The sequence below is a fragment of the Malaya genurostris genome, chromosome 1, assembly GCF_030247185.1.
Source record: "Malaya genurostris strain Urasoe2022 chromosome 1, Malgen_1.1, whole genome shotgun sequence".
Taxonomy (NCBI): domain Eukaryota; kingdom Metazoa; phylum Arthropoda; class Insecta; order Diptera; family Culicidae; genus Malaya; species Malaya genurostris.
Window position 1 is genome coordinate 151,060,711 of NC_080570.1, and position 24,772 is coordinate 151,085,482.

Genomic DNA, 24,772 nt, shown 5'->3' on the forward strand with positions numbered 1-24,772 from the left:
AAAGCAGATATGGCGCTCGTAGTAAACCAGTAACCACGTCTTTCTAGAGTACTAACCTTTGCTTGAAACGGGTCAAAATTTTAAGTCAATCCGACCCGAAACAGCTGAGTTATCGAGGTTGGAGTAAAGTCGTTTTGTACTTTGTTTAAAAAATGGAAAAAACCGAGTTTCGTGTTTTGATAAAACACCGTGCAAGCGAAACAATGGATTGAAAAATGTTATCCGGACTTTTGTCCATCAAAAGCAACGATTTGTCGGTGGTTCGCCGAGTTTAAACGTGGTCGTACCGACACAAATGACGCGGAACGCTCAGGTAGACCTGTGGAAGCCGTTACACCGGAAAATGTGAGTGAAGTGACCGAAATTCTAATGAAAGATCGTAAAGTGAAGCTCCGTGAGATTGCTGAGATGACACAGATATGATATGGAAGTGTATTTATTATCCTTCATGAAAAATTGAGCATGAAAAAGGTTTTTTTCCAAGTGGGTGCCGCGATTGCTTTCGATGGAACAAAAACAAGTCGATGAAAACAATGGCGAAATTGAACGAACTGGGCTTTGATCTGCTTCCCCACACCCCATACTCGCCAGATTTAGCCCCCAGTGACTACTGGCTCTTTGCTGATCTTAAAAAAATGCTCCAGGGAAAAAGATTTGGCTCAAATGAGTAGGTCATCGCTGAAACTGAAGCTTATTTTGAAGCGAAAGATAAATTTTTTTATAAACATGGTATTGAAAAATTGGAAAAACGTTGGAACCATTGTATCACCCTAAAAGGTGAATATGTTGATGAATAAAAAAAAATTTTGCAAAAAAAATGTTGTTTCCATTGTTAGTCTCGGGACTTATTGATCCATGTGTTACACTGCTTGAAAGCTCTTTATTGTGTCATCTCATTATCAAATTTGAATTCCCGCTACTAGCACTAACTACGGCTATAATGAGTTTTTTTTCTAGTATGTTTCGTTTATTTAATAGTTGCTCTGATAATTTTGATTTTGATCTATCCAGCAAAGCAATGAAGCGATTGTTCTGTGATTCCTTATCTATCTAGTTGTAGAGCTAAGACAATTTTACAAGCTAATACTATATAATTAATTTGTAATGTAATTTAGTTCAATCGAAGTCTTATATTGTACCATTTGGATATTCTAATCTGTTGATAGAAAAGATGAGGACGTTTTATGCCTTTTGGAGAAAGAGATTATCTCCAGGAGGCTTGTCGCTGCTTGAAAATAAATAAAATAATTTGAGGGTTGGCATGTTTTTGAGTTCTTGCTTCGTTTTACTCATCAATTCCTTCTCAGTTTACGCGACAAAATTGTTGGAGTAGATTCAACGATTCAGGTTGGCCCATTTTCAATTTGACGCAGCGAAAGGACGTTGGACGGTTTCACCGACTTGGGTACCACATCGATATTCAGTCGCTCCAACGATCGCTTCGAGTAGTGGGCCGACGCCAGATCCGGCCAAAATATCGTCTTTGCCTTTGTGGTATATCTTGTTGAACGACGTAACTCCGACAGTCACTTCGTATTATGAATTTCCCCGTTCACGACCACGGAGTTGCTTGACTGTTTTTGTCATAACAGGTAGAGTTCGACTGATAGAGCTGTCAAATTTATAACATTTTCGTTTATTGATCAGAACAGCTCGAGAGCTGACCCAGAGTCACCCAAACAACTTTTGAGATGTTTGTTTTAGCAACGTGGGGTCGCTCTAGATCGGACTCCAATCGCGTAGTTTCGCTCTGAAAATTTTCTCGGGTCGAACCACAATATCCATGCGGGGTTTTTTTTTGTATGAGTTGTCGTTTAGAGCGCGTACCACGTGTTCCTTTTACTCGCCGTCAGAGTCGCCCGCGTGTAGGTTCAAAAACGAAAACGGTATTAGTCTGCTGACTCATGGGTTACTATGATTGATACTGCATGGGTAGTTTTGTCGGTGCGGGTGAATTTTGTCCATTTTTGCCTTTCTCATATAGAAAGGTTATGCAATCACTTGAAAAACCGACCAGTGAAAATTGGCCCGGAGGGCCAAGTGTCATATACCATTCGACTCAGTTCATCGAGCTGAGCAATGTCTGTGTGTGTGTGTATGTATGTGTGTGTATGTGTCAAACAATCTCACTAGGTTTTCTCGGATATGGCTGAACCGATTTTGACAAACTAGGATTCAAATGAAAGGTCTCGTGGTCCCATACGGAATTCCTGAATTTCATCCGGATCCGACTTCCGGTTCCGGAATTATAGGGTAAAGTGTGTTCAATATTGTACACCGTCACTTGAACCGGCGAAACAAAAAACGTAAAAAAATTTCTAAACTGGTCTCAAAAATCTCTAAACTGGTTATCAGTAGGCAACTAAACAAACTGTTTCCGGCTATCCTGGTTTCCGGTATCCGGTTCCGGATTCCGGAATGTGCATATAATAGTGAACCCATTTCGTTTTCTTACGGATGGCTTACGCAATCAAAGCACTGTTTTATTCTGTATGTTATGCATAAACAATCTCTTGGTTTCTTTCAAAACTCGAAGAGAATTTTTTTGAAAAGAATACCACAATATTATATGTACATGAGAAAGGCATCATTACACCACTAGGTGGATTAAAACAGGTTTTTTATGCAAACGTTACAGCAATATTACAACCTTCTTTTTAACATTGAAGCGATTATATCGATTAATTGTACAGTTATAGTTCGAACAAACCCGTAAGGTAGGCGCCTTTGTGTTAATGACTTGAATGTCATGACCTTTCCACTGCTTACTCCAAAACTGGGACTTCTTCGGACTCTTAATAAGACACGCGTAACAGCATCTAGGGCATGGACGAATGGCAGGATCGTACGCCCTGATGATATCGTAAACAACCTTTTCAAGCGCTCGTGTGGTGAAATTCAGTCCGGAATCGAGAGTGCCAGCAGCAATCAGCGAGCCTCCTTCCCGTCCTTCCCCCGGTGCCACTGCTCTGAAGAAGAGATCGAATCGCACTGTAATAAACTTAATAGAAAAAGTGATGAAAAAAATTTTCACAATTTATAGGCTAGGTCCGAAGAAGGGGCGTTACTCTTACCGGGAAATTGCAGGCTCGAAACGGCTCCAACTTCGGATTTTATTTATCTGTCTGCTTTATTGTTGTTAATTAATTACTATTCTGTGGCGTGGAATAATTTCTACCTTCTTCTTCCCAAAATTCAAATCCAAGCGGTGAAAAGCAAACTATAAATTTCGCGTTTGGCCGAGGCGATATTATGTACCGACACGAACTTCCTCGGCAGGTGTGCCGTGAAGTGAAGTACAATTATTCGAAGTATGAAAAGCATACAAATCTCTCTCCACGTGCAGCTAATCGAAGGGGGGGGGATGAAACGGACAGAGAGGGTATTGTGCCAAGATGCAAATTGGGTTCGGTATCGGAAGTGAGAGATGAACCGGACAGCTCGGAGTTGAAATTTCTTCGTATTTTAGTTTTTTATTGATTGAATGAAAGAATCAGTTACTTCGTTCTGAATTCCGACTTTTTTTTCGTAAGTAGGACGAGGCCTTGTAACCACAGAAACTAGTGGTGCAGCTCTGGCCTGCTTTGATCCGCTTGGTTGAGGTTGGTGCAAACGATGCTTACGGCACTAGTACAAGTGTGTGATCGATGGCGGTTTAGGTGTTTGTTGTGGAAAATATTTGATACCGCGATGAAAAGAGAGCTATCTCTACTAATTAAATTGTGTTCCTAGTTGAAAACATTGTTTTCGTTGGTCTTACGTAAGTAAACGAGATCGCGTAAAAAGTCAGTGTTTTGTTCGGTTTAATTATGATGATGGAAGTAATATTTTATCTAATGAGAAGAAGGTTTCGTTTTAATGGTTATGTTTGATTGTGAGATGTGATGTTTTCTCAGCACCAAACAAGACAGTTGTGGTTTCATCAATTCTTATACAAGCTATTTCACAATCCATAACAATGTAGAACAGCTTCAGACCACTAGCTTTATTTATTATCTGTAACAAATCTGCTTTAAGTTTATAAGATTTGTAAGTAATTTTTGTGTTTATTTCGAGGTTAGTCTGTTTTTTTACATAGAGCACATAACCTAGTTTGTTAGTTTTTACGTTTCGTCAGCGCACAGCGTTTTGGACACGTTCATAAGAGTTTTGGCGTAGTAGAAGTATGATTTCTCATTTTTAACGAAAACCGATAGAAGTTTTAGAATACAATTTAACTTAAGTTTGTTCTATTTAAGTTATTTATACAAACATTCTTTTCATTCAAGTTCTTTTTACTCAAATTCGTTCTACTCAATTTTTTTTACTCAAGTTCTGTTTACTTATGTTCTCTTTACAAATATTTTTTACTAATGTTCTTTTCAGTCGTGTTTTTTACTCATGTTCATTCAAATTATGTACTTTTTTATGTTTTTTACTCATGTTCATTCAAATTATGTACTCATGTACTTTTTTCTCAAGTTCAGTTTACTCATGTTATTTTTTCTAATGTTGTTTGTATTTTTTACTCAAGTTCTTTTCACGCATGTTTTTTTTACTAAAGTGCTTGACAAGTTCATGTGTTTTTTTCTCATGCTCTTTTTACTCATGGTTTTTCAAATTGTGTTCTTTCCTTTCATGTTCTATTTATCAAAGCGTTTTTTACTCGTGTTTCTTTAAATTATGTTCTCTTTGCTCATGGTTTTCTTTACTCATGTTTGTTTACAAATTCTTTTTGCTATTGTTCATTGTACTTATATAGTATTGTTCTTTTTTAGCTCATGTTTTTCATTCATGTTCTCATATTTGTGTTGTTTTTACTTTCGTTCTATTCATGTCCTTATCTATAGTGTTCGTGTTTTACTGTTATTTTTCTTATGTTTATTTCATTCAGATTATTTTTACTCATTCTATTTATTAATGTTTCTTTCACTCATGTTCTTTTTACTTATGTTATTTTACTTCATAAATTTTACTCATGTTCTCATCTGTTTTTCTGTTGTTATTTCTCAAGTTAATTCTACTCAAGTTGTTTTTAATTTGGTTCTTTTTATTTATCTTCTCTCTTATGTTCTTCTTATTCATGTTATTTCTAGTCACAAAAAAGAACATAAGTTAAATGTTTTATTTTGCCCATGTTCATTTTACTCATGTTTATTTTTACTCATGCTCTTTTAATGCATGTTCTTTTCACTTATGTTTTTTTAACTCTTGTCTTCTTACTACTGTTCTATTTATTCAAGCTCTTTCTACTCATGTTATTTTTACTTCTGTCATTTGTTCACAAGTTATTTTTACTCAAGTTTTCTTTACGCAAGTTCTTTTTACACAATTTTTTTACTGAAATTGATTTTACTCAATTTTTTTTTCTGTTAAGTTCATGTTCTTTTTTCTCATGCTCTTTTTACTTGTGTTTTTTCCAATTGTGTTTTTTTTTTATTTATGCTTTATTCATTCAAGGTCTTTTTACACACATTATTTACACTCAAGTTTTTTTACGCATGTTTGTTTACTCAAGTTTGTTCACCCAAATTCTTTTTACCCAAGTTCTTTTCAATGTTCATGATTTTTCTCATGCTCTTTTTATTCGTGTTCTTTCAAATTGTATTCTTTCCACCCATGTTTTTATTATTTATTGTTTATTAAAGCTGCTTTTTTCTGCTCATGTTCGTTTTATTCGTGGTTTTTATTCATTCGTTTTTGCTGTTGTTCTTTATATTGATATTATTTTGAATTATGCTTTTTTCACTTATGTTCGATATATTCAAACTTTTTTACTACTACTTTTACTCGTATTCTTTTTAGTAATGTTTCTTCGCTTGTTAATTTTCTTATGTGCATTCTACTCATGTTATTTTAAATCCTGTTCGTTTTCTTCATGTTAAGTCAAGGTGTTGTTTTTACTTATGTTCATTTTACTCATTTTTTACTCATGCTCTTTTAAATCATGTTCATTTTACTTATGTTTTTTAGCTCTTATCTTCTTACTACTGTTCTATTTATTCAAGCTATTTTTACTTATATTATTTTTGCTTATGTTCTTTTTACTTTGTTCTCTTTACTCGTGTTCGTTTTTCTCATATTCGTTTTACTCGTGTTCTTTTTACTCATGTTCTTTTAACTCATGCTGTTTTTAATCATGTTCTTTTTAATCATGCTCCTTTTACTTATGTTACTTTTTCTCATGTTCTTTTTACTTGTGTTCTTTTTACTCATGTTCGTTTTACTCATGTTATTTTCACTCGTGTTCGTTTTATTCATGTTATTTTTCTCCTGTTTTTTCCTTATGCTCATTCCATTCAGGGTTTTTACTCATGTTCTTTCTATTCATGTTTCTTCAACTCATGTTCTTTTTACTTATTTTATTCACATTTATTTTCGCTCATGCTATTTTCACTTATGATCCTTTTACTCATGTTGTTTCCATTCATGTTCGTTCCACTCATATATTTTTTACTTGTGTTCTTTTGAGTCATGTCTAATTATTCTAATTATTCGTGCTCTTTTTGCTCATCTGCTCTCTTTAATCATACACTTTTTTATCATGTTCTTGCCTTCAGTATCTTAGAGCTTAAGCAGTGTGTCTTTAAAGTTATATTATTAAATAAAGAGAATCATGTTCTCTTTCTCGTCTTTTTTTTTTTTTGCTTTCCACTCATGTTATCTTTATTAATGCACTTTATAAATTTTCATTTCAATTTATTCTTTTCTTTACTGATCCCTTCACTCATCATCTTTTCCCGCTTGTTTTTTATCCATATTATATTTACTTGTGTGTTATTTACTCGAGTTCTGTTTAGAATTGACTCGAGTTCTCTCTTTTCGCTCATATTCATTTTACTGATGTTTATTTTTACTCATGCTCATTTTACTCAGGTTTTTTCAACTGATCCATTCATGTTCTTCGTACTCCTATTCTTTTCGTTCATGTTCATATTTTCTTCTCTCCTGTTCTCATTACTCGTGTTCGGTATCGCCTAATTTGCTTTCTGTTTATTTTCTCTGTACTGTTTTTCTTTTCCACCCTTTTTGTCTTCAAACTAATACAGTTAAAGTCAGCAAGATCTATCGTGAAGTTAACAGCAGAAAACATTTTTTTAAAATGGATAAAAAATCGCAAGCCATGCGGAAAATAAATTTGTTTTTCGGGGACGGTTGTAGCGTGTTGGATAAGTCGATACCTTTCACGCAGCCCGCCTGGGTTCGATTCCCGACCCCGCACATAGGGTAAGAAAGTTTTTCTGATTCGAAAAGGCGTATGGCCTTAAGGTCAAAACCTCTATTGTGGAAACAAAAAAAAATGTAACGTTTGCCTAAAATGAGTACTAGTCTAGTCAGTCGTCCTAATGACCAACTCCATGAAACCCGCAGAAAAGATGCTGATTAGTGATCGTCTTCCCGTAAAGCAGGCTCTCCGTACGCGATGGAGATGGTAGCGCCCATTGATGCTGGTAATCGTATGCAATTTCTCTAATGAGCAGAAAACTCTGATGGAATCAGAGTGCAATTCACCAATCGTCATCGTCATAACGAAACTCGATGCATCTAAAGTTGATTCGAAATCTATTAGGTTTTGCACGAACATGGCATAACCTCACAAAATTGACTGAATGAACATCATTTAGCAGTTAACGGTGGTTTGTTTACGTGTTCATTCTAATTTGCTAAACGTGTTATTGGAAATGTAAACAAATCATCGGTACATGTCAAACATGAACTTCATTCATTACGAGTTCATCTGTGATGTCATCTTGTAAATCTAGTTTGCACTAAATAAGAGTAGGCTATGATTAAAACCACACAGTGTTCAAGATTTGATGTCACAGGGTTTTCTAGTGACCGGTGAATGGCGTTATGTTATTGTTGGTAAATTTGTAGCTTGAATACATGTGTAATGGTTGGGCATATAAAATAACAGAGAGAAAAGTTTACAGAAAGCACACATAGTGTAGAAAGTTTGGGAAGCGCAAGGTAATGAACACATAGTTATAATACAACGTCAATTCTAATAATAAAACTGTTGGATAGTTATTAAAACAATTAGATTAGAACGATTATTAAGCAATAGATGCAGATAGAAAGCACAAATTTTATAACAGCATTTGTCACAGAAGCAGTTTAGAAATCAAAGCAAACATTGGATAATCTCTGCAAATGAAAACACCCGCCTTGGGAAAGGACGATAATTTCCTGTTATCGAACAACAATTTCCCATTGCTTACATTACGCAACAACTGAAAGCGAAATCTGTCGCGAATGCACGGAATGCCAAATAATCACCAACAAGTTACGAGGAGGGTATCAGCAAAACGATCGCTCACTATCTGTGGTACGAAACCTGAAGACAACAAACTTCCGCCACGCCGCCAGATGATTGTCCGATGCTGTGATACGAAGAAAAAAAAAGTTTTGTGCAATCTAAAACACCTTTTTCACTCATTTCTCTCTTTGGTTCTTCTTCTTGTTAACTTCTTGACAGCCCCACAGTGTGGATCGTTACTACTATCATTATCGTCGATTGTAACCAGACTAACTCCGTTTTTTTTCTTCTTTTCTTCCCGTCCGTCTACTCGCAACAGCGAACAAGAAAGCCAAACTCATCGCGGGCACCGGCGGCAGCATCATCAGCAACAGTAACAGCAACAGCAGCAATAGCAATGGTAACGGAAACGGCAGCACTCTCCTCAGTCCGACCACCAGCTCGACCAAGGCAGTCGACGATCAGTACTACGGCCATCAACAGCTCTACCAGTCGCGCTCGAACTCCGCTCTGTCGACATCCAGTCACGGTCCGAATCTGGTGAACAAACAACTAGTGCTGCCATTCGTTCCGCCGGCCTTCCCGAACGGATCCGCCGACAACTCGAACCACCTGATCAAACCGTCCGAGTACCTCAAGAGCATCAGCGACAAAAAGTCTAATGCTGGCTCCCAGAGGTACGTAGTGTTTCCGAGGGCACTGTGTCCCATCTTTCGGTGTTTCTATATCCTGCGGTCTGGTGTGCGTAATCCGTGTTCCCGGGATCCCGGGTTCAAGTGAAATTATCGCTTGTTTGCGATGTGCTCTGATTGCATTTTGTAGTGAAAATTTTAAAACGTTCTACTACCGATCACATTAGGCCGTCTCATGACTCATGACTCATGACCGTGTGACCACCAGGAGTTGGCATGTGTGAAAACACTTTACATACTTTCTTCCGGTGAATTCGCCGAAACTTTTTTCTACTCACCGGTTGCCAGCGAAAACTGACTGCAATAAAATGAAGTTAAAATGCGAAGCTCTCGCGTGGTGATTGCGATCAAAAATTGTGACCGATTCGGGGTGCGCGTTTTCCACCTACCTGCCCCAGTACGGACGGTTTTACTGGAAGATTTTAGTCGGTGAATGTGTATGTGTGTGTGTCTGTGCGTCAGTGTGTATGTGTACTCTGTTGCCACGTTCCATGTTTTCGGGGAAATTTTCCCCTCAACAATGTAGTGAAATTAGCGCCAGCTGGCTTGTTGATGGTCGCTACCGAGGCAACGATTGCTGACTGAGGCTACCGAGAAAATTGTAGAAGCGTAGGAAAGTTATTCAGCCAAACATAGCAACCCGATCATGTAGTAGGCTTTCGAGTGCCGGCTGTTATCTGCCAATCAAATTCATCTGTTCATACAGGATTTGAATTTTCCTAGGGTACGTGCATATTTTGTTTTTAACCCAAACGATCCTCAATCGAAACGTTTTTGTACTGCGTAAGTTATCGATCAAAATGGTAGATCGACTAAAGTATCGTTCATCCAATATCGGTTGTATAACTTCTCCAAACAAGCACTCACAAAAAAACCGAGAGGAAAAAAACAAAACACTTTCATTCCGAGTACCACGGTGCCGCGCCAGATACAGCTGAAGCTCGTGTTTTTTTCTGTTGACTTGAAGCACTGAAATGGGGGCACATGAGATTTCAGAAAAAAAAGTGTTTACAAATCCAAGTTACTGTGTAATCAGTCAAGTTAGTCTGTCGAACCATTTATCGAATGTTTTTTTTTGTTTAATTCAGTTAAAAGTTGACGTTTCGATAGTAATTTTAAATCGAGTTTTCTGTTTCCGAGCTAGAACGTCAATGATTTGCATACGACTTCAAATTGATTAACAATCGAAATTCATTTGATAAAACGATAAGTGTTTAATATATCGTGATGAAAACAAGGCTGTTTTGTTAAACGATTGCTTGTATTACAGTGACTGTAAAACGAGTGACGACTTTTCATCCGTAATGTTACCACCAACTCAAAAAATGTCTTTCGAAATGTTGGCAATTTCGTAAAATTCATTTCTTATATTGGATTCCACAGGTCGTTTGTTCCTTTGGAATGACCATGACTCCCTGCTGTGAATGGTGGCTCCTAAAGCCAACGCTTTTTTTGTGATGGGCTTCTTGTCAACAATATGTTAAGCTACGTTCATACCATTTTGATGAGCACAGTATATGATTATTAAAATGAATTTTTGTTTGATACTGAAAATCATAAATTTCTCAATTCAAAAGTCAAAAAATTTTCATGTTATTTTTGCAATATAAATACAACCCAAATCTGTTAAAATTTCGTTGCATTTAATATACATATATTGCTAGTTTTGTGTCCTCTGTAGAACCGTTAGTTTGACTTTCCTTCGAATAAGGAATGGAATTCTGTTTATCTTAGTTTTATTCATTTATTCTTGCAAAACAGTTAACTTATTTTGCAGCTACCGCATGAAGAATGATATGAACACTGCCTTTTTTTTCCTTTCCTCACAATAAAGGCTTTAAAACATAATTTAGTCTAAAAGTCTCGATTCTGGAAAAATCTCGATCTTTTAAACTTCAAAAAGGTCATTCGCTTTTTTGAGCCAGAAAAAAATTCCGACCCAATGTGCGTGGGAATCGAACCCAGGTGGGCTGTGTGAAAGGAGTCGACTTACACATCTCGCCATACCCGTCCCATGGAAAACTCGATCTTATCGACATAAGATTTCGTTTGAAGCCAAAACTAACCCAGTTCCAAACTCAACTTCTGTTAGAAAATTCTATTCGAAAACGCACTGACTATTAAAAATACACGTACATTCCATCATCAGAATTCAATAGACGAAAGACAAATGGAATGTAAATTTTATTCAGAAGAAGATACAAAATCTGTAGCCAATGTTATGTTTTAAACAAAAAATAAGAAATCAAGAAGCAAGCGTGTAACATCATGTAATAAACCATCCTTAATTGAGTAATGAATAATATGACAGTAGCATCCTATTCTATACGGGTCAGAACGGGTCACAGCTCGTTTTGCTGATTATGCCCACTTGTACGCGGCGGGTAGAATTCCGTCCAAACGGCTGGCTATGTCTACCAGCCATTTTAGCCGGCATTCTGCCAGAATTCCGGCAAGAGTCTGGCAACAAAGTAACAACCGTTTACTCTTTCGCCTAGCGGTTATTAACGGGTTTGTTTCTACCGGATTCTTGCCGTACAAGACTGACAAGACCGTATTGTTTCGGTTCTTCATTGTTTGCGCTTTAGTTTTATTTTTTTCAATGAATAGTACATATGAAGGGCATTAAGTTATTGCCCTTGATATATACTTATTATGGAAAGTGTTATTGCCAATAACATTGCTATCTCGCTCAACAAACATACCCATATTTCAATCTCATTTACCTCGTCTCATGATTCGTGTTTTATTTGTACATGAAGGGATGTCGAATATCAAATGAAGTCGAACAAAAAAAATAAGAAGAAAGAGCGAAATAAGCAAGACACGTACGGCGAGAGAATGACGCAATTTTCACAGTAGCCGGAATGCAGCCAGGCTTCTGCCAGAATTCCACACAAGCAGGTTAAAGCTTGTAATATATGCAACATTTTACTATCTTAACGCAATAAACATCGTATCGACCCACATTATCAGCTTTGAATCAGCGAACAAATTTTCATTCGGAATTCCTTGTGGAAATCAAAATGAATTCCGAATAAATTCCAACTCCAGTGCAACAACCGATTTCAAATGAATTTCGCCTACAACCGGTTGATTCGGAAATCTGTCGGAATTGAGTGAGAAGATGCGGACTGAATTGTCAATTTGTCTTCTTCTTGCTCTTTTTCTTTCCCGATTTTGCACGTTTTCGTGCTGATTTTCAGTTTAGTTTTAAATGAAACCATTACATAACTGAATATACAAATTTAAATCTTCATGTTTTTCGGATATACAGAACTAGTAAATAACCAGTTCTTCTTAGAATTCCAACATAAACTGTTGAAATTCGCTGGAAATTAATAAAACGGCCTACCTTAGGCAGCATAGTCCATTCCTCTAGCTGGAGTGTAGTGAAATGGGCTGAGGCCAGGGATGCCAGGTCATTTTTTCAAAAATCTGTGATCAAGTCAAAAACCTGTCTGTGAAAATCTGTGCCCGTTTCCCCGTACCATAATAGCAGATCGAAATCAATTTGGTGAGCAAAAAACCTTTTTCCTCAACCGCTCTGCACTTTTTGGTATTAAACTGTGCTCGATTTCAAAAATCTGTGAAAATCTGTGATTTATTCCACAATCTGTGAAAATCTGTGATCATTTTCAGAAATCTGTGTCATTTTTAAAATCTGTGCAGAAAATTGAAAATCTGTGAAACACAGATTAATCTGTAAACCTGGCATCCCTGGCTGAGGCCAGTGTTTTTTAGGGCGTTTTAGAGGGCTATTTTCACACTTCAAATCTGATTTTCTCGAAAACAATGACGAATATAAAGAAAAAACCCAACTGACAATCTCTTAGAAAATTAGTATCCGGTGAAAATTTCAGAATGATTCGTTGACATTAGCGGTCGAGAAAGTCTTTTTTCTGAAGGAAGAATTGCTTAACTGAAATCGCCGTCTTTCCACTTGTTCATTGCATATCTCGCCCTCAAAAGCATGGATCAAAAATCTATCCTGACAATGTCTAGATAATTTAATTTAGATGCGATTAGTGCATAAAACCATATATGTTGTCGCGATAAAAATTAAGTGAATGTTATTGTTGTGAAGGTAAGTCCATTTCTATGGCGGCACCATTTTCTTCTGCTAGTAACGTAACGAAACATGGGAGAGAAATAAAATCGGCTCAGCAAGGCTGCCAAACAAGCGGTAGCTTTATTGGATTTTATGTGATGTAGTCAAACTTGTAACCGAGAATATCAAAACTTTCTTGGCCAGTCGGCCTCATCGAGAGTTATTTTGCACATCTGCATTGAGGGAAATGTAATACGCAGAGCGAGCCACGTGGTTATACGCGACCTACTGGCCTCAGCCCTTAGGTCGCCTAAATTTTACACTAACACATTCATAAAATGAGCGAATATTCAATGACATTTATAATGTCACTGTCAATCGGGTTGATCGAGCAGCCAATTCAGGCGAAAATTCTAGCACTGAACCGATCGAGCACTGAAAAATCATGCAGTCGAGTAAGAATTCATTGCGCATTCCGGCATTTCGATAATGTGGGTTCCGTCATTTCGATAATGTGGGGAGAAGATACCTTAAATTCAATTTAACTCACTATTAATGTAAGCTTAACCTTTCTTTGAAACGTTCAGCAAATAGGAGTTAAATTTTTGCGAATGTTATGAATTTTAAAAATATAGTGCCAAAATGTTAACAGGAACTTTTTTCTCGTACACTATTGTCTTTTTCGCTTGAGAAAACTGAAACTGATCCAGGGTAGTTTCATCAAACAAACACTTTTCACGAAACTGTGTTGATTTCGCACTTAGCAACGGGGGTTTGAGCAAACCTGATATAACAACCAGGTTCGAAACTGACTCGATTTTCAGTTCAACAACGTTAAAACTAGGTTCGAACCTAGCTTCAAACAAATGGTTTGACAGCAGTTAGGGTGGAAACTGGGTTAGGTTTGGCATCAAGCGAAAACGACATAATATTAATACCATCGCCACATGCCGTTAATGTCAGGGATGCCAGGTTAAATTTTCAACCCGGTTTTAACAAGTTTGTGCAATCGAAGTGCTTCATTGAAATCACTTTTTGCGAGCAAAACTCAATGTCAAATGTTCAATATCTTCAACGATAATCAGAAATCTGTAAATTCAGAAAAAAATCTGCGTACGTGGCATCACTGGTTTTCATATACTGGTCTTATTTGTATATATGTACTGCGGAAAACAGTAATTGCCAATGAACTCTACAGTGCAGATCGAAAATTGAAGGGTCTAGTCATTATTCTTTGTGAAGTGTTAGAAACTGTCATTAGGACTTGGGACAAATTCTAATGTTTATCTTCAATTATAAATTTTATTCCTCTCGAGTTTATTTGTGATGTCATCTTGTTAAACCAAATTAGATATTTTTTATCGTGATGTCAAAAATGAACAAGCGTTCATCCTTGACAGTTCAGCAGCAATACCTCCATGAGCTTTACCTTATATCTGTCTTATGTTGAAACCAGACCCCGTCAGCCTAATAGAAAGAAATCAGATTTCAGTTCAGCTACGCCGTCCCACGGAATTTTAGCACGCACATTTTGACATTTCTCTCACCTATTTGTATGTACGAGATTCAATGCGGACTCTCCAAGCTCGGCCAAAAGTATATCGCTTACGATTTGTTAGTAAAATGTGATAGCTGGATATCTTTATAATATGATGTCTTTGATGAAATTCAATCAATTTTCATTTTCAATCAACAAATTTTGAAAAAGATTCTAGAATACTGCCGAATAATTTACTTGATATATTAATAGTAGCTAGTAGAAATCTACCATCGTCATCATACTCGTTCAAATAATGTCACTTAGATAACTCACCAGGTTCAGTTAGATTTGCGTTAGATTGTCAATACCGTCTCAAGGAGAATAGTTTGATTTCATAAAAAAAATACTTAACCACAACCAATCGCACCTCTTCAAAATTAGATTTGTTTTCATCCCAATATATTTGACTCATTTCTTTCTTATAATAACATAGCATGGGGTATAGAAAGCTGTATCCCATTGGTACACGGTAGACAGAATTCTCCTCAGACGACAGTCTTTCTGGTTGTCAAAAAAAAAACCTTCTCAGAACACTCTCATTACATGTTCGAGTAGTTCGCATTTTCGCGATTTGGAATAACAGAGGTCAAAATCAAACAGTACGCTATCGAATTTTGAAACCAGGATAGTGCAAAATTTGTCCTATATAGACCAATTTTGATCATTATACCGACGACACGACCTGCCACTCGTCTATCAAAACTGTATCGTAAATTTAACTACCCCTCAGTAACTGGAAATGTCAAATCGAAAACGCTAGTGTATTTTTTTTAAACTGGCAGCACAAGTTGATATATTTATTGATTTTAAATAACAGTCACCATAACCTTGGTTACTGCATATCGAAGGTAAGATGAATGTAAACAAAATAAATTTCAGATCGCTTTTTATATTACGGAACATTTTAATGGATTTACATAACTCGAGCGGAATGTAAAAATTGAGGAGTATGAGTTATGTCTTTTATAAAGCCAAGTTCAAAATTCAGGTCTTGACTTGAAACCGTTGTGTGAGAAGGAAGACATGGAAATGACCGACAACGAGCTGAGCGAGACTAGTGCTCTGCGGTACCTGCATAACGTACGGTAAAATGATTTCTTTGTGGAATTCCACTAGTAATCCTCGAATAGTGGCCAACAAGGTGAATTACTGTTTCCACTGCTGCGTAATCAACCGACACAAAACAATTTTGACACCGGCATATTACACCGAATCCTACTGCCCAGAAAAGCTAGCAGGTGAAGTGTACGAACGAATCGCTGGAAGCTGATTATTGTCCTCGTTCGTTTGTTTCATCCATAGTTTCGATTAAATTCCGAAAATCGAGTTCATTTAAATGCATTTCTGCTTACTTTGAACAAAGTTTAACACTAAAAGAACTAATCCACCGCTTTCAAAACATGTTTATTTGTTTTGGGGTTCCTTGGTAACTAGTCCATAGCAACTTAAACAGTGTTGCTCGAGAAGATTATTTTTATCATTTACAAGGGGTCGCTAGATTTGTGGTAACTGGCGGTGAATCGTTAGCGAACAGTTTTAATGCTGATTTTTCTTCGGAGAGCCTGGTCGTGTCGTCGATTATACCATTTTAGGAAATTGTCACGATTCCAGCCTAGTAATATGATGCGCATTTCTACCGCATAATCATTCTTACTGTAATAAATAGCCTCAACTTTCTTATTTTAAAAGATCGTATGTCATTTGTTCAGACTAACACTTGTCTGGATTTGTATTTGTAATAAGTAGAACTTGCTAGAAACCAGAAATAATTTGACATTTCATATGTGTTTTGAAAAAGCCACAAGAAAAAATCGGCAAACAAGCTTACGTTCGCTCACCGGCGTTTTCGTAACTTCCGTAGAAAGACCCAGCCGATTGAGCAATCGTTTTGTGACGATGAATCAATTTCGCACGCGATTTGTGCGACACTGGCCACTAATGCCGACAAATGTAAACCGTCGGTGTTGGTTGGTTGATGCTTCAGCAAACTCGATCATTCACCACCGACGAATTACGAACGAAAAATCGTTATCCAATTGGTTGGAAAACCTGGCTTAGTTGGCCTAGCCGCCGCCGCCGCCGCATAACCTCATTCATATGCCGTATGCCGGCAAACAAGAGCCGATGTGTTGAGAGGATCTAACGAACCGGAACAGCTGCCGAAGCTGTGTGTGATTGCAATTTTCCATCGCTTTTTCCACTGTCGATGCGAAAGTAGAAAAAAAAAAATAACAAAAACAACAACAACAGACAGGAGAGATGTTTCCATTGCGGAACGTAAGATCTTGATATCGTGAGTTTGAACAACACCGCTTCGCAGATCTACGCGAAATACTTTGCACTTTGAGTACCAGTCAAAATGTCAGCTGGGTTGGTTTTTAAGTTTTTGAACAGTTAAAATTTAAACACAGTATTGATTTAACACTTGCTTTTTAACTTCGTGCATAGGAACTTCAACAGCTGTCAATGCAGTGAATTTCAAATCTAGTAGTCGGTTTCCACTCCTCTGGCATTTTTCACCATAAATGTCAAAACATTGACAAACTAATTGAAGTGATGATTTTAGATGCTGCTTTATAGTTTTTAATACCATTTGAATATATTTTCAAATGTATTCGGTAAGTGTTTTGAGGACACTCCAGTACATGTGGAGTATTTGACGTTATTATGTATATTCGCTAGTGTCACTGTTCAGTTATCGCTCGATCAATTTTACTCTCAAGCGAGCAATTCGTACTCACTGCTACTGCTTTTTTAGTTCAAATGTCAAGAGGTGAGTAATACTGATTTAAAAAACGGAGTAACTTCTACTCTGTTTCAAAACTGCAACCTTAATTCCAATCGATTTAAAGGTACTATAAAAACAATTTGCAGTGTACGAATCAAGGCGTTCATTCGACGGGATAGCATATATGGAAATGATTCGCCATAAATCCTCCGTATGGGCTCCGGTAGTCTCGAGAAAAGTATCACGCCGGTTTGAGCGATCCATTTTCCATACTCATGCGCATGCGATCACGATCACGCACTTTCCGAGAGCACGCCAGCCAGCCAGCCAGCCTTTTTTTCTCGAAAGGCACACCAACGCTGCGATTTAGACCGTGTTAAATTGTTACTATTTATATGTGTATTTTTATCCTTCTCTTTCGGTTTTGCGCTCACCTTATTTCCCAAACCAACTAGCCATAAATGCATTTCCAATGGTTTCGCTAATTATGCTTTCTTCTCCCCCGCTCGTTTTTTTTCTTCTTTTATTTTATTTTCCGGACTCCGGGCATCCGAACGATCCTGATCCCATCGGCACCGTCCAGATCATCCGACACCGAAGACTATATGCCATTAAACGCAACCATCACGGTACAGTCGGGACCGGAACCGCCAAAACCCCCGCCACCCCCGCCTGCGCCGCCTATGGTGAATCTGTTCCCCACCGGTGGCCCCAATCGAGGCGACGCCAGTCAGACCGGAACGATAAAAAGCAACGGCAGCATTCCACCTCCGCCCCCGCCCCAGGACTCGACGATACGAAAGCAGCAGCAGCCGCTGTCCGCGATTTCGATCCAAGATCTGAACAGTGTGCAGGTAGGTGGTGCCAAGCGCAATCGCTACTTTCCGTCATGGTTTCAAGAGTGAAAGATAAATTAATTAGCATGGCCGCGTGGGTGAACTAGTTCGTCGAGTTCGAACCGTGATGATGATGATCATTTTGGGGCTTTCTAGTGATGAGATTTTCTAGTTTAAAAATTGAATTTGATTTTTTCTGTTGCAACTATCGAATCCTTTTTGCGAAGTCAGAATATTAAACATTTTGGATCAGGGTAAGGAATTCTACTCCAAGTTTTTCGTGACCCGGCGAGACTTCTCTCTCTCCAAATTCCCTTAGTTAGATCGTCATAATTCATGTGGTGTTACGTTTAAGGATACTCATTACTAATTACGACAAACTAGACTAGACCAGTTCTGTTTTACAGATCCATTCATACAAACTAAATCTGTTCTACTATAGCTAAGAGGCAACATAAGTCATTGTTACCTCATGATACCTACATTTTTTATCAGTATCAAATTATCAGCAATAGTATTCTAGAATTTTATAAATGTTAGATTAGCGTTAGAGACCGCCCGTGTGTTGCTACTCCGTTGTTGATCAGAAACAATTGAGCTTGTGAAATGTTTTTCTAAAACCACGTACTCGGGAATAGCACGTAGTTTCACATTGTGTGAATTGCATTGACCGCCGCTCTTCATTACCACATGCACCACAGGGAGGGGTTGTTTGTTAGTAAATTTCCGAATAATATCATTTGTGTATTGCTCTGGGTAGCCGGCTACTGAGAATGCTTTGAAATTTCATCGAATCCTGTATAAAAATTTATGTGCTTCATACTAATATAGGATGTATGAAACGAATACTTTTCGGTATAATTGATGAAAAAAATCACCATTTTTGCGATTTTTTCTTAGAACTATCGTTCAACAAAATAAGCTCAAACATTTTGCATAATACAAAGCTTCATTCGAACAACATTTTGTAATTTTTTCGTGACAAAATTTTGGTGAACGGTGAAGAGGTGCAGACTAAACAGAAGTCAACAAATCAAAGCAGCATAGTTAGAATAGAAGTTTTTCTAGACCCCAACGTTTCTGTTTGATTTTTTGGTGGTTGTTCAAATTGAAAACTACAATTTTTCACGAAAAAATCCACCATTTTTGTAACTGTTAAACCACCCCAAAGTAACAAGTGTAGAAAGTGTGTGCAAAATTTTTTAAAAAAATTGGTACAGTAATTTTTGAATGACGATGGACACGGACTTTCAAAACCTGCTTTCGAGAAAAACGCGCCTAAAGTTTTTCGTCTATAAAATCAATGGAAACAATTTGTTACTCAAGGGAGCCCGTAGTGTCTAACATTTTCAAAAATCATATTTTTACTTATACAATTTGTTATAATGAAACATTTCAAGAATGTTTTGTCAAGTTTTTAAGTCAATCTAAGCAGAAATCTTGGGCCGGTGCACCGAGCTCTTACTTCTTCGCAGTATGAGATAAGCAAAGATTGAAGGTCCATAACTTGCTGAGTTTTGTTTCGAAAGGCTTGAAAATTTCACAGAATATTCTTGAAATGTTTTTACTATATGAAAATATAAATTAAAAATAAATGATTTTTCAAATGTGTTAGACCCTACTCGCCCCTTAAGGAACGATCTCAGCAGTAACCTGTTTTCTATTCTGTAAACAAAACATGGCGGTCGCGAGATGTCACTTCACAACTGGAAAAGATCACTTGCAAATTTCCGCACATTCCTTGTTCACTACAACTACACTCTTGCAAGAATCCAAAAATTAGATTAACTCATCTTTAAATTCAAACTATCTTGGTCCAACGACCATAATTTCTTTAGGCTTCAATAACGCTGGCAATGATATACAGATGGCGCTTCGATCAGTTATTTTGGACGGTGAATTATCAGTGTCAGTTTTTTGACCAATTTTTAGTTTCGCGCAGCGTTGCCAGATTGCCAGATTTATCTGACAAATCCAAAATTTATCTGGCGAATCCCAGATTTATCTGGCAAATCTCAGATTTTTCTCGCTTCACCAGACACTCAAACTAATACTAACCAGATTTTTACGGTTTTGATCTTTATAGGATAGAAGGTAAGACCTTTTTTTTAGTTCACTCAAAATGAAGCCCGGTCATAAGTTTCTTGTTTATAGTAGACCCAGACAAATCCGTTTTGGAGTTTTGACAGATTTTTGAAAAAATATCCTGGCAACTCTGATTTCGCGAATCAGAATTGTACAAGAACAGAGATGCCAAGATCACAGATTAATCTGTATTTCACAGATTCTCGATATGTTGCACACATTATTAAAATGGCACATATTTTCACAGATTTCTGAAATCGATCACAGACCGTTTGGAAGTGGCGTGGCCTTTTTTTTTGTCTTTTTCTTTGCTCACAGAAATGAATGACGAGACATTTTTTTTTCGCTCATCAAAACGATAACTTATATAGTTGGAAATCTGCTATTCGGGATAGTTTTTACTAAGAACTCTATTATTTTCATGGGTGGGAAAAATTTTGAATATTTTTGTGAGCTCTGCCACAGGTCATCAAAATTATACAGGAAACAGTGTAGAAAAGCTCCGGCGTAACAACACAAAATAATGATGCCGATGATCACGACGAATTTTCAGAGCTAGTTAGCAGAATCTCATATTTTAATTTAATATTAAGGTGGAATTCCACAAATCTAGGTAAAAATTCTACATCTAGGCAGTGATGTCTGAGCTCAGCACACGAGCTGCTCTATAACTGCTGTGTGTGCCTATTAAGCTCGTGTGCTGTGCTTTTCAAAACAGACTCATGAGCGTGTGCTATTTGTGTAGTCCACCTACTGACAAGAAACAAGACAAGCGGACACTGTGTGCTTAAAAATTATATCATATTTTCGAATAAAAAAAAAGAACGGACACTTAAGTCTGCACATGAGCCAGCACATGAGTCAGCTCTCGAGCTAGTCCCTCATTCCAGCTCATCAGAATGCAGATGAGCAAGCACACCAATTGAATCGCGAGCTGGTTCTACGAAACATACGACTCTCGATCTAGTAGCAACACGGCACAGGAGCGTGTGCGTGTTTTTGAAAACACACAGCACACGGGCTGTATGAGAACTGGTTCGTGTGCTGGACCATCACTGTCTAGGCTATGAATGGAGGTTTATCGCTGAAAGATTCTTCATTCTAAATCAATTAATAGGCATATTCTTGGCAATATTCAGGTCATCTGGAAGCAAAGCATTGCATATTTTTTCTGTAATCTGTAGCATATCAGAAAAGTAATTAGATAGACCCATGAGTAGCAAACAATAAGGATGTCAGGTTTGCGGACTTTTCTGCAAAATCTAAATGTCCGCTGTTATTCCGAACACAAACTATTTTTGCTTGCTACTCTAACAAAGTAGAGAGCTTTCATTCAATTAAAATTTCATTAAAAAACATGAAACACTCGCATCGGAACTGTTTAATGTGATTTTTGACTGTTTATATATATATTTTATTTTGACTATTTATATGTTTTTATGCTGTTTTTATACGCCGCATTTTGGCGCGGATTTCCGGGAGTTATGCGAGATTTTTACGCGGATTTCCGAAACTATCCAGTTTTCTTGTGCTCTCTTAGAAATGTATGAAACGTCGAGATTTGTTTTTTCGTTATAAGTCAACTCTCTGACACTTAGAAAATTAGAGCCCGAATTTCTGTTTTGAGTCAGCTCAAATATTTTTTAAACTTATATCAGATCTCGACGTTTCATGCATTTCTAAGATATCTGGAATAAAAAAAATTCTTTGGTTTTGCGGTTTCTGAAGTTACGCGGTTTTTAGCGGATTTCCGAAATTACGCGGTTTGTTTAACTACTTAAAAATACCACTGAATTCCAAGTTCAATTAATTGGCAGCACTCAAGATTTTCATTATATGGAAGAATGAATGAGAATTGAAAATCGAATAAATGTCTGTACAAATGCTATTTTGGTTGGTTTCATCTTGTCGTAGGGAAACGAGAGACGTTGGCATTGATACTCTCTTTATTAGCAACGAGAGATGAAAATTCTTGGCCTACTGATGTTGGAAACCAACGCTTCGATATGGCGCCGTACATGCTAAATATACATGTTTTGATTCATTGGAATTAAAATTGAGATGAATGCAAGTACGCATTCGTGATATTCACCCCTATTCTGTACGTCGATCGATTCGTAATATTCCGATCGAATGTGCAATTTCCTTTCTGCATTCCGTTCGAGTTGGGTATGAACTCGAATATCATTCGTACGAGTTGTTAAATTTTCGAACATTAAATTTGTAAATAGGCTGAAATTAAACAACATTTATAATAATACAACCCAAATCCATCGCCACAGCTCCGTCGGACCGACAAGATGCTATCGAAGACCTTCTCGGCGCCAACCCGCAGTATGAGCATGCAGTGTCTTTCCTCGACCAACGAACAGTTCCTCTCGCAGAAAACCGATCTGATCGCCGAGTTGAAGATGTCGAAGGATATCGCCGGTGTTAAGAAGATGAAGGTCGAACGGGCCAAGCTGGAGGATAAGCAAGCAACGGAAGTGTACTCAGAAGTGGCACGACAATTCACGGCCGCCAATTACGTGGATCAGGTAAGCAGAAGAACGCCATCCCAGGAACACATTCACACACACATACACACAGGCACACACACACAGCACAGCCAATGTGCCAAATGACAAACGACATCACAGCATGCACGAGATCGCTTTCATTCACCATTTGCTATGCATTTCTTTCTCTTTCTTTCACGCATGGCGCATCACTTCTACTGTGCGCTACGTTTCGTACTTATCATTCAACTGATAAGTTATTACAGGTACCGGAACGTGACCACGCTGGAAACATCATTCCGGACTGGAAACGTCAAATGCTGGCGAAGAAAGCGGCCGAAAAGGCCAAAAAAGAGTTCGAGGACCGGCTGGCCCGGGAGGCGGAAGACCGACGGCTTTCGGCGATACCCAAGTGGAAGCGTGATCTAATGGCTAGGAAAGAGGAAGCCGAAAATAAGCTCAAGTACGTGTCACAATAGTGATAGCAACCGACCTAATTAATTCTTAACCCTAATCCTTTTACCCTCACATTTTTAGATCCTCCATCTATACGCCACGAGTGGAGGATAGCCAACGGCGCACGGATACCTGGCGTTCGCGCATGTCCCAACGGGCGATGTCGATCGACAACATTAGCAGCTACACGTCGCAGCACGAGGACTCGGTTAGTTCGCGCTTCAACAAGGAAAACAGTCAGACCAGTAACGGCAACGGTGTTAGCAACGGTAACAGCAACGGAGTGCACCATACCAACGGAAACAGTCACCATAGCAACAATAGCAGCAACACCAACATCAACGGAAACGGAAGCAATGTTCAGAGCACCCGCAGCTCAATGGAAAATATTAACAGCAAAAGCGATTACCACCATCACAGTAGCTCGCATCCGAACGGTAACGATGACGACGATGACAGCGAACAAATCATCCCGTGGCGAGCCCACCTACGGAAAACCAACAGCCGCCTCAGCTTGATTGGTTAAATCCATGGTTGCCTGTGCCTAGGATAGTAGTTTATTGTATAAAAGTTCATAGATCCATTATAAATACACAACATATTTTAGCTTATTCAGTGTACACGTCGCGAACAACATTTAATTTTATCACATGATGACATTATTTAATTGCGAAAGTGTCTATAATTATAAAAAAAAGCTGGCGTGCAAATCAGCGCCACTGGCATATGTTAGAGAAGAAAAAAAACGGGAAGAAAATTGTAAACATAAATCAAAGATTTCGTTGCAATACTAATGTAGAAAAACAATACTACTGTAAGATTACTATTAAATAACATGGGAAAATCAACTTTCGCCTTTGAAGATACGGTGAAAACAATAAAAACTCGTTAATAATTGTGACACTTAGAAAATGGTTACGTTGGATAGTGAACGAAACTATATTGTGATTATTGTTATGAGTTTCTAACGAAGCAACAAATTTAGATCTATCTACTTAACAAAAAAAAAAGAAAAAAAAACATCTGCCAATATACAATGTATGTATTGTCGTCATCATCTGCGTTACTTTTGTACCCACCATAAACTTGTTTTATCGAGCTCTAAAATTATAACACAAAAAAAGTACACACTACTTAATTCTCCATTATCAATTTATACACTGCAAATTAGAAAATAATAGTAAGTATCCTACGACCCCGTACGACATTACATCAACACATGCTAGACCATATGCTACGCCAATTATCCATCGTATAGAAGAAGTATGTAACGATAAAAGAAGAAGAGAGAAAAAAAAACTCCCCAGCATTCCATTTCTAACTACATAAGAAACTTTCATAATCGTTGAATAGTTATAAAAATAAATGTTTATGGAAAATCAAATGTTTCTGTAGTGCTTTTCTGATGTCATTTGACCTAAACCAATGCGAAGCTAAGTACTTTCAATATAGTGGCTAAGTAGCTTTCAATATAGTGGCATGAAGTCAAATCCTTCCCAAAATAAAAACAATACCCACAACAGCTGATTGTTGGAACCCGCCAATTTTGTAAATTTCATTGTTGTGACGAACATTTCACTCCGCTCTCCACTCGCGTGCAGGTATTTCGAGGCGAATTTAAACAATTTTGATGTGTCTTCCACTTCC

General features: G+C 37.6%; 1 protein-coding gene across 4 annotated transcripts in view; it reads left to right on the plus strand.

Annotated features, from left to right (window-relative positions):
- The window catches only part of LOC131426185 (uncharacterized), a 135,371-nt gene extending 110,599 nt beyond the window's left edge, over positions 1–24,772 (plus strand). For 2 of the 4 annotated variants that reach the window (XM_058588716.1, XM_058588717.1), the window contains 5 exons: positions 8,559–8,916; positions 17,834–18,104; positions 22,454–22,708; positions 22,927–23,132; positions 23,207–24,771. In XM_058588716.1, coding sequence (XP_058444699.1) covers positions 8,559–8,916; positions 17,834–18,104; positions 22,454–22,708; positions 22,927–23,132; positions 23,207–23,651 — 1,535 coding nt within the window. In that variant the 3' untranslated portion in view covers positions 23,652–24,771. Of the gene's footprint in view, positions 1–8,558; positions 8,917–17,833; positions 18,105–22,453; positions 22,709–22,926; positions 23,133–23,206 lie in introns of all 4 variants that reach the window. The other 2 variants (XM_058588714.1, XM_058588715.1) reach the window with 2 other exon arrangements.